This window comes from Phalaenopsis equestris, unplaced genomic scaffold (genome assembly GCF_001263595.1).
Source record: "Phalaenopsis equestris unplaced genomic scaffold, ASM126359v1 Scaffold000136, whole genome shotgun sequence".
NCBI lineage: Eukaryota > Viridiplantae > Streptophyta > Magnoliopsida > Asparagales > Orchidaceae > Phalaenopsis > Phalaenopsis equestris.
In genome coordinates this window covers 130,044-140,593 of record NW_018164578.1, presented here as the reverse complement: position 1 = coordinate 140,593, position 10,550 = coordinate 130,044, and the positions used below count along the sequence as shown (strand labels likewise).

Genomic DNA, 10,550 nt, shown 5'->3' with positions numbered 1-10,550 from the left:
CCGCGTTTTCGGTGGCCTGCCCCCCCCGCGGTAGCCACAATTTGTCGTCATTTGCCGCCTGCACGTCGCAGCCTCCAACCGCCGCCTGCCCGCCCGCCCCACCGCTCGCATCCCCCCGTCTGCTGTTGCCTTTGTTCCCCGCCTCTGCCACCAGAGTTGTTCACCTCCGTCGCTTCTGTTCCCCGCCAACGCCACCCACCGTGTTCACTGCTGTCGCTGCCCTCTACAGTTGTCGGTCGTTGTCAGCCCGTAGCCGCAGTTCATCTTTGTTGGCCGCTCGATGCTGCCTCTCTTGGTAGTCGTTGCCACCACCTTAGCTATTGGCACCAACCATTGGCCAGCGGCTTGCGCCCCACCATATAATTTTTTCAATATACTTCAAGTCAAACAAAAAATATAGTACTATAATTATTTTACAGTAAGACAAAACTCGAAAGTATTTAAAATACATTTTAATTACAGTACTTTAAAAATCTTTTACATTGCATTTTATAAACTCGAAAGTATTTAAAATACATTTTAATTACAGCATTTTAATTTCAGCAAGCCAAACGGCCTCGTAATCAAAACTATTCTCTCATTATCGGAGATATAATTAACCCTAGGGCCTGCGAGAAATTTTGAATTAGATAAAAATGTTCTTGGGTAATTTCTTTTCTTAACCCATTATGCCTTCTGAAAATTAGATCTCGAACTTCAGAAAAACTCTGAAGGCTACAGGAGCTGATCTTCATGGTGCCACTTCAACACATATCTTTCATAGAATTTATCTAGTTAGATTAAAGCTTTTTTATTTCTACTGCAAGGTTTATAAAAATTCCTATGATCAAAATCTTTAACCTAGAAAAATACTAGTAATAGTTGTGATAACAATTCAGTATATATATCCTACAATGGCTATAATTTTCTGCTTGAACTGTAACTTTGTTTATCTGTGCACACAATACTTTAACACTACATTAAACCAACATAAATTGTAATTGACAAACTTAGCCCATACTGGTTATAGCAAATATAAACGGAGAGCGGTAGCAGTTCATTTTACATACTGCTTCCATAATTATAAGAGCAAAGAAAACAACTTCTTTCAATCATATATAGGCATTAGTCAATCTAGAAATAAAATGCAAAGAATGGGTGAAGTACATATTAAGAAAAGTAGCTATTTCTTGCAGCTTGGGATGTCAATTCGGATTGATTGATCATGTTTTTTGACCTGAATTTGGTTTGTTTATTATATGAGTTAAAATATTTGACCCGAAGCTAACTCGACCTGGGCCCACTTAATTCGAACTAGATTGATCTAGTTATAGAGCTTGCAATTTTTTGGATCAGCATGACCTATTTAAACAAAATATGACCCGTTTAACTCGAATAACTTAATTCAAACTTCAATAGTATTGGAGTCATGTTTGGGTTTATTTCAATTTAATGAATAATAATTGGACCTACATGTTTGGCCCCTAATCCGAACGGTAATGATGTCAAATTTATATGGATTTTTTGGGTTGTGCTTGTAGTGGTTGTTGGCGAATCGGCGATTGCCATGGAGCTATTGCTTAGTTCCTTTTTGGTCAACGGTGTGGATGGAAGCTAGATGGCAAATCGAGAAGTAAAAAAAGAGTGGAGGAGCTGACAGGTGGAGAAAGGAATAAATTTTAGTCGACAGAGAGTTTGCATAGCCGCCGGAGGAGGCCACGCAGCTGTTGAAAGTCATAAACAAATGAAATTAGGAAATAAGAAATCAGGGTACGAGGGGATTGTGAGGTTAATGATTTACGACTGATGCCGATTGCAAACCTTATTGCCCACCCAGTTAAGAAAGCACTTTTGAGTACTAAAATTAATCCAATCAAATAAATGACTTTATCTCTTATAAACAATGTGTGGCCTTTTGAATTGATAAACTGATGGCAACTGGGTCTGCGAGGATTGATCAATTAAACTTTGCTTTATGCAAAATATTCAATTTCCATATCCTTCAAAAGATAAAGTTTGAAAATCATCTACCTGATAATGTTATTTCCGCGTAAGATTTGATCAAGGGCTGGTGACCGGCAGCAATTGAATAGGCCTGATTTAATATTGCTCATCTGAGCCAATCCTAATCTGGCTAAAACTAGTAGGTTAATTTAAACTTGATATTACATCCTCTGAACAAGGCTAATTAGTTGATAAAAGTAATTCTTTTGAACTCTTTGAATTGTAGCCGAATAAATATGATTATCATTATAAAGTATGCATGAATATTAGTGCACCATCTTGAGTCACTTCCTGGGTTATAATAGCCTTGAACAATTCAGGCCTGATTGGAGCTGGAGCTGAAACTGTCATGATCAAGTTAAACATAAGGCTAAATGGTTTGGAATCGTCCCAACCAATGGCCATAATAGGCTATAATCAACTGGTTCAAAATGGAATTGAACCATTTATTATCTAGCTAAATATATTCGTGGAAAGAACATCAAGTCCATGATGAAAAAGATTAAATGGCTTTGAATTTGTTAGGAGGTATGAATTAAAAGTATAAAATAAGTTATATATATTATCGATTAAATTTGTTTTTAACATTAAATTTTAAGATTATAAATTAGAGTTGGTCATTTATTGCTTGAATATATCAATTTTTTTTTAAAATTTATATTCTATGTGATTATCATGACATAAATAACGAGTTAGGCGAACCAATAGAATTGTTCAAAAATCCCTAAGATATGATGTCATGGAATGGGTGATCCGAGATTCACACCCATTCGACTCTGGTGACGGTGGACAAATTGGTTTAGCGTGGAGGGAAGTGGATAATTTTTTCCTTGGAAAAATCTTATTGCCTTTATGAGAAATTCCGAAATGGTGTGCGAATCAGTTTGTATGATGCCAAATTTTTTTTACATTGAAGGGCAATTCTGTTCTTCAACTCCATCAATTCTAGAATATCTATTAATTGTTACTGGTGCGTGCTAGAAAATTCGCAACGGTAGAGTATTGTCTTATCGTCTTAGCGTTGCACGAAAATGCAACACACAATCATATAAAAAAAAACAACTAATAGTGACATCAGAAGTTTTTACGTGTAAAACCCGTAAAGTGAAAAAATCACATGACCTAGCCTAACTGAAGAAATCTACTATAAATTGGATATTACATGTACAGTCCCTCGTCCCACAGATGCAAAAGAGTTAAACACTCTTTGGAGTTATAATGTCAGTGCACGGATAAACTTGTTGTGACAAGTGGGCGGTGGTCGATGACGATCGGTGGAAACCAACAGGTGGTGGTTGAAGGCGGTCGACAATGGTCAACGGTGACTGAAGTGATGTTGGATTTTAGGTCCTCAAAATTTCAAGCTCTTCTTCAGGCTTCAATGTTTTCTTCTCCTCATGAGAGAAGTGAGACTCTATTTATAGTGTTTTGGGTGCAATTAATACAAGAATATAAACTACTTTGATCTAACGGTCCAGGGAGTTTCCTTTGATCAGACTGCATTTGATGGACATTTGAGTGCCTTAACGATGTTATAATTAATAATTCTTGGGTTCGTTGGATTTGTCTTATCGAGACGCTCGATTTGACTATAGACTTGCTAGATTCAACATTTGTTTGACCTTCAAAATGTCTAAAAAACTTTTAAGGGTGATTTAATGACTTGATTTGAGCTTGATTTAACTCGGATTGGACTAGTTTTGATATCTTTGATTCATAGAGTTGCTTAGTTTGACTATATGTTTGCTGAAATCGGAGCTTTGGATGACTTTTTATTGAGGTTTGAATATTTCTTGCTAAAACACTTGTCTCGAGATCTATGTCATGCCTTTAGATTCATGCCCGATGATGGAGATATGTTGGAGATATATCAGTTACATTTAGAGAGATAAAAAAAATAAGTTGTATTAAAAGAAAACTCTTGTTAGAATGATGACTATAATATAATGTTCCTTTAATTGATTATATATCAGACGGAACCGCGTTATATTATTTTCTCCTTTGCTTTTACTTGTAGCTTCTGTGGCGGATTGGATGATTTCCCTGCATGACTTGTTTTTTAAATCTATTATCTGATAGTTTGTTCCTCTGCAGCATCTGTTTTTTTCTGGCTTTGACCGTAATGCAAATGTCTCTCATTTTTAGAATTTCATGTGTTCGAATAAAAGTCATCCATATTCGGATATATTCTTAAACAAATACTTTTCTTGATCAATCTTTTATCCCTTAAGCTCATTCCTATACTCGTTTCTTGTTATTTTGTCACAGATTTTGTCTATTATGTCAATTAAATTTTGATTGGTTTTTGTTTTTGAGCTGCAATGTTTAGATGTGGGGGCATTTACATGCACAGATCACAATTCTTATGTATTTATGTCTCACCTAAGCTTTTATATTTATACATAGAATATTAAAATTTTAATATCACATAAAAATTAGCATGATTAACATTTTTTTTAAAAATTAAACTACACATTTTTTGTGCATGTTTGAAGCACCAAAATGTTTTGTATGTGAATATGAAAGTTTAGATGTGAGGCATGTAAATACATAAGAATTGTGGTATGTATGCAAATTTCCCTTACAAAATTTTATGAAATTGGCAGCTTTTTTTTTGTTGACTTTGCGTAGCTCCCGATTGTTTTATATATTTGGGCTCGTCCTCCACATTCTAATAAAAAAATAAAAGAAGTAACAATTCTGTATAAATTTGCGGTTCTAAAATGTTCGACGAAATTAGCAGCTCTATTCCTATTAAATACTCAGTCCAACTTCTATTGCAATTAGTTTGCTCGAGCTGGATGTGAATTGTCGACGAGAGCTCCACTTGGCCTGTTAAATTAGATATATACATGGTTGATTTTTCTTTATAACCGTTTAGCGGGAGCTCCACTTGGACCGAAGCAACCATTGGGGTTTGAGTGCCCAGAGGGACATGGGTCTACTTTGATCATCTCGGGCAGATAATTATCCTCTCGATTTTTTCTTTTAAATTTCCTCTCAATAAATTTATGGGAAATTTATCTGCTTAAAATATTAAATAAAAAATATATTTTAAATTTTCCCTTGTTTTGCGCAAGTGAGATGAAGTAAAAAGATTTGAGAATCACGAAGCTGTCATGCTGCATACTGCTTCTCTTTCTTGACCATTTATCTCTTCTTTTTCTCCGCATGGAAGAGGAGGAACTTGAGTTGGAGGGAATTAAAAAGAGAGATTGGAGGGAGAGGAGTAAAGCTAGATCACTAATTAATCAGTGAGGGAGGGAGGGAGGGATGGGGGGTAATGGAGATAATAGTCTTAAGTATTACAGGTCCAGGTTCGGTGACACGACGTTGACGAAGGTGTTTGTTGGGGGTTTGGCGTGGGAGACTCCAGCAGAGGTACTCCGGCAATACTTCGAGAAGTTCGGGGAGATACTCGAGGCTGTCATCATCACGGAAAAGAATACGGGTAGATCCAAAGGCTATGGATTTGTATGCATTCTCTCTCTCTCTCCCTCTTTCTCTCTCACTCTAGTCTCTAAACCCTGTGAAATTCGGAAGTTAGAAACATTACTCACTAATCTAATAATCGCTTCTTGTTTAATTTGAATGGAAAGCTAATTTAAGCTTTAATGATCTATATTCTTTCAAAATTAATCTCTGTTATTTCTCCGTTTCGTTGAAAAATTTTACATGAACACTTGCTTTTGTCTTCTATTTTATTATAAGTTACCAAGAGCAATGGTCGCTCTCTCTCCCGCTATGCCCTATGCCCGTCCCGACATCCTCTTCCAATTAGAAGAAAAACATTTTCTCAAAGTATAATTAGCAAAACGCTGGTAATGTATTATGATATTTATTTATTGAAACTCCATCTCTTCATGCTTAATTTTAGCAGTACTGTGAATAATTTTGAACGAAGTTTTACCAAGCAAAATTCTTATCCGATTGTCCCCACATCCCCAGCCCCAAGGGCTAAACACCTTTTTGTTTGCGTTTGTCAGCATAATTTACTCGAGAACTGGATTACCTGATAGGGTGTTCATGCTTTAAATATCCTACATTAATTTGGAAAATTCCCTTCTAAGGATAAAATTGTCCCAAAATTAAAAGTTTTGTGTATAGAAGGATCAATCATAATGTTTAAAAAAGTGTTGATTTGGGGCTTTTTCGTATCCTAGGCGTTTTATCTTTTTTTTTTTTGAAGAATATGCTAATGTAATATAATTCCTAAATTTTCATTCCAAATTCGTTTAAGCTTATGGCATGGGTAATGTGCAGGTGACATTTCGTGATCCTGACTCGGCTAGACGGTCCGTAATGGACCAAAATCCATTAATTGACGGGAGGCGGGCTAACTGCAATATTGCGGCTCTGGGTCATTCTCGCTCTTCAACCCAACGAGGTATTATGCCCCAAACCTAAACTGCAACATTAATGGAGAAAATTTGAATCAGAATTTTGGATTAAATTTTTTATTTAAATAATTTAAAATTTAGTAAATATATTTTTTAGATCAATAGAAATATAAATATTGGTTTATTTATTCAAGTGGGGAAAAGTGTTGCTTAGACTTTAAGGAAGACTTTATATGATGATGGTAACATTTGCAATGCTTTATGCCGCATAATGTTAGCCTGTAAAAGAGAGGCATAAAATTAAGTTGAGATGATCAGGTGGATGAGTGGCTTTACACTTAGAGATAAAATGCAAAAAGAATATATCCGTGAAATGGTTGAAGTAGCTCTAGTGGCATACAAGCTTAGAGTGAGTCACATTGGATAGTTTGGTTACATTAAACGTTGGCTATCTGATAAACCAGTTAGGAGAGTAGATTTTTTAGATTTGGCTTATGTTAAGAAAGGTAGAAGTAGACCTAAAAAGAATTGGGCATGTTGTATAGAAAAATAATCTTAATTTATTAGAATTAAATGAAAATATGACACTCAATAGGACACAATGGAAAAAAGAAGATTCATGCAACCCTACCCATTTAGTGGGATAATGACTTGTTGCTAAGTTGCATTCATAACATTATATTCAACTTAAATAAATAAATAAATAAATTTTTAATTTTTAGTTTGTTTAAGTTTTGATTGTGTTTAGCGGACAGATGATTTGAAAATGGAGAAAACCTTGATTTTATAAAAATATGATTAATAATTGCTCTTCGAACATAATGTTGGGCCTCATGATCATGATGGAGTAACATTAGTTAAGATAGCATGGATGGGCATGCCAGCTCGTCGGATAACAATCATAGGGTTGTAATCGAATCGAGTATGCGGTGTATTGTACGTGTTCATATTATAATTTGTTCATATTTTGCTTCAGCTCAAGTCGAGCTTGTACATGTATGTTCATACTTGGGATGTTAATATTAATTAAATGAGTACCTAAATGAGTCAATGAACATGCTAAAAATTCAAATGACTATTAAACTTTTTATATAATCATATTAACAAATAACATCATTAATATAAACAAACAAACAATTGAATAAATTTAGAATTAGCGCCTAACTTCTTTACACAATTTAAATAAATAATATATAACTTGCAAATAAATTTTCTTTTTATCCAATAATATAAATTAGTATTAACAAACTAATTCATTGAAATAAGAAGATTAGAAGGAATTGTATTAAATTAATATGCATGTATTCATAATGACATAAATTATTTTGAATTGATTTAAAAAAGCTAAAAAGAATTATAAAAAATTACCTTGATAAGTATGCATCTCATGTGAACAAGTGAGGTAAAATCGTGGACAAAAAATGAAGTGTTGAGTAAACCCTGGTTTGTGAAAATGCAAGAAAATTAAAAATACATGATATTATATAAGTAATGTTACTATATGATTGGTAAATGGATTTTATTTTATGTATATAAAATATATTAATTAATATTAAAAAATTTGGCAAAGTGAATATGGTGAATAATGATGTACTAATTATTAAATTGGGTTAATTAATAAATAAATATATAATTAATGATTAATCTTAAAATTGTTTTCATATTAAAATTACATATCTTGCACCCAAACTTTCATATTTACATTTATAACACTTTGATTTCATAAAGTTTTGTATGAAAATGCTCCACTTTTAAACATAGGTGATGGTGATATTTTGATGTAATATTAAAAATTTGTGTTATACATGTAAATATTAAAGTTTCATTTTTATATATGTAAATACATAAGAATTGTATGATTTATATCTAAATGGCCCTAAATTTTAATATATTAGTATTAAATATGTAATTTAATAAACTTTAATTAATTAGATTTTATTTAAATAATATACTATATATGCTACGAGCTATCTTCATGCTTAATAATAAGTTGTTAAAGAATAAATAAGTTTGTTCGTGAACATAAATAAATGAGTTGACCCGTTTATGAGTTTGCTAAATTTAACTTTAAAGTGTCTAAATAACTTTCAAAATTGTTTACTTATTGATATGAACAAGCTTGATCGAATATTAATTGAGCCGCGTTCAAATTATTCATTGAGTGAATTGGTTAATTTACAACCCTAATGCCTCCCAGTATGATGCTGAGCTGACTAAGCTTTTCTTATGTAAATACATAAGAATTGTATGATTTATATGTAAATGCCCCTAAATTTTAATATATTATTATTAAATATGTAATTTAATAAACTTTAATTAATCATATTTTATTTAAATAATATATTATATATGCTGCGAGCTATTTTCATGCTTAATAATAAGTTGTTAAGCAACAAATGAGTTTGTTCGTGAACATAAATCAATGCGCTGGCCTATGTATGAGTTCGCTAAATTTAACTTTAAAGTTTCTAAATAACTTTCAAAATTGTTTATTTATTGATATGAACAAGCTTGATCGAATATTAATTGAGCCGGGTTCAAATTATTCATTGAGTGCATTGGTTAAGTTACAACCCTAATGCCTCCCAGTATAATGCTGAGCTGACTAAGCTTTTTTCGAGGCTTTGGTGCATTATTTCTTTTATTAAGCTACTAAACATTCTAAGTAGTTTGTAAAGTTGAATATACATACTCATTAAACATTTTAAAAATATTTCTAACATATATTTTGTGCTAAGAATTTTGAATTAAGAGTTATATTAAGAAAGATTTAGGGTATATTTGAGACAGTTTTTTTATCACATATGAGCGTTTGCGGTTTTTCTGTTATTTTTTTTAAAAATTTGCAATGAAAAATTGCTTATATGAATTAGATTTGTTAAAGTGTTGTAGTTATAAGAAAGTTATTAGCAGATTTTTTTTTGAAACAAAATTGTTTATAAAACTTACAATTACTTTTTAAAAAGTTGCTTTCTTTATATTAACTTTTTAATCATCTTTTGCAAAAAGTTTAACAGCCATAAACAAGCCCTAAATTGCTCAAACCAAGACAATATAGAGATTTTTATCTGAAGTTTCGATAGCAACAAATAATAGGATCTTTTTAATTAGAATAAATTAATACTTTTGTTTTGAGATTGCCCTCATCTAAAATAGGTAAAATTATAATGTAAAAATTTAGTGAGAACTTGTCTTTTGAGGTAGCACCAAGAGATGGCGATGTAGATGAGCTGTTGATGAAAATTATAAATCTTACCTTCACACCTTTCTAAAATTATTGTGGCTTCCATTGGGTTCTAATTCAAGAGTCATTTGTAGGACTAAAATGTCCTTGTGTTTGCAAAAAAATTGATGCCTATATTATAACCTATCGTCCTTAATCCTTGTTTACTCTTAACTTTGATACCTTTATCATGTTATAAATCATCATAATCATTATTATAAACCTTGTTTGGTTGATGTCATCAAGAGCTTTTAAGTATTATATGATTGCAATTGTTCAGGGACTTCCGTGGTTGATGACAATTATTATAGCACCACTTGAATATTATAGTAAGCATCAACAAACAGTTAGACTTGACTCCATCCTAGTTAAATAAATCGAGGAATCAAGGGAATGGGATCATCTGATTTTTTGTTTCCATGAAATTTTCTTTGAGCCTTTTGTTACGAAAGTATTTACTCTAATTGTATAGACCTTACCTTTGTTTTAGCAGGCATTTTTTTTGGAAAAAAATTGATATATAGTTATGTTTTTGAACCAGATTAATTTCAATCAAGTTTTAAGCTAATTAATGGTTATATATGTTTCATTGTTCTACAGGACGGAACCAAGAAGCAGGTAGATCCTACTTGGCCCCACCACAATCAACAGGCCAACCGTATGCCAGAGTGCCTCAGTTCATCTACCCCACACCATATGGGTAAGTCCCAACTGAGGAAACAATCAGCATTCAAAATACAGTGTATGGGACCCAAATGAAATTAACCAATTAATTGATTCTCATTTGTTAGACAAGTTTTTTTTTTTCTTTTTTTCATTTAATCAAACCATTGTGAGTTTTGTCTAAGCCTCCCATTTGGTTGAATTTTGATCGGGTCAACTCTAACGCTGATTATATTTAAATAGTTGGAAACTTTAATCTGTGTATGATCATGATCTAACCATGACCCTAGTCAGGTTAAATTTTTTTATCAAATTTAGGCCATCAAACATCTTTATATATA

The 10,550-nt window shown here is 32.5% G+C and overlaps 1 protein-coding gene across 1 annotated transcript in view; it reads left to right on the top strand.

Moving 5' to 3' along the window:
- Nucleotides 1-5,256: 5,256 nt before the first annotated feature.
- LOC110021611 (RNA-binding protein 38-like) overlaps nt 5,257-10,550 on the top strand; it is a 26,876-nt gene continuing 21,582 nt past the window's right edge. The window contains exons 1-3 of the mRNA XM_020720172.1: nt 5,257-5,457; nt 6,247-6,370; nt 10,147-10,246. Of these exons, the coding sequence (XP_020575831.1) occupies nt 5,257-5,457; nt 6,247-6,370; nt 10,147-10,246 (425 nt within the window). The remainder of the gene's footprint in view (nt 5,458-6,246; nt 6,371-10,146; nt 10,247-10,550) is intronic.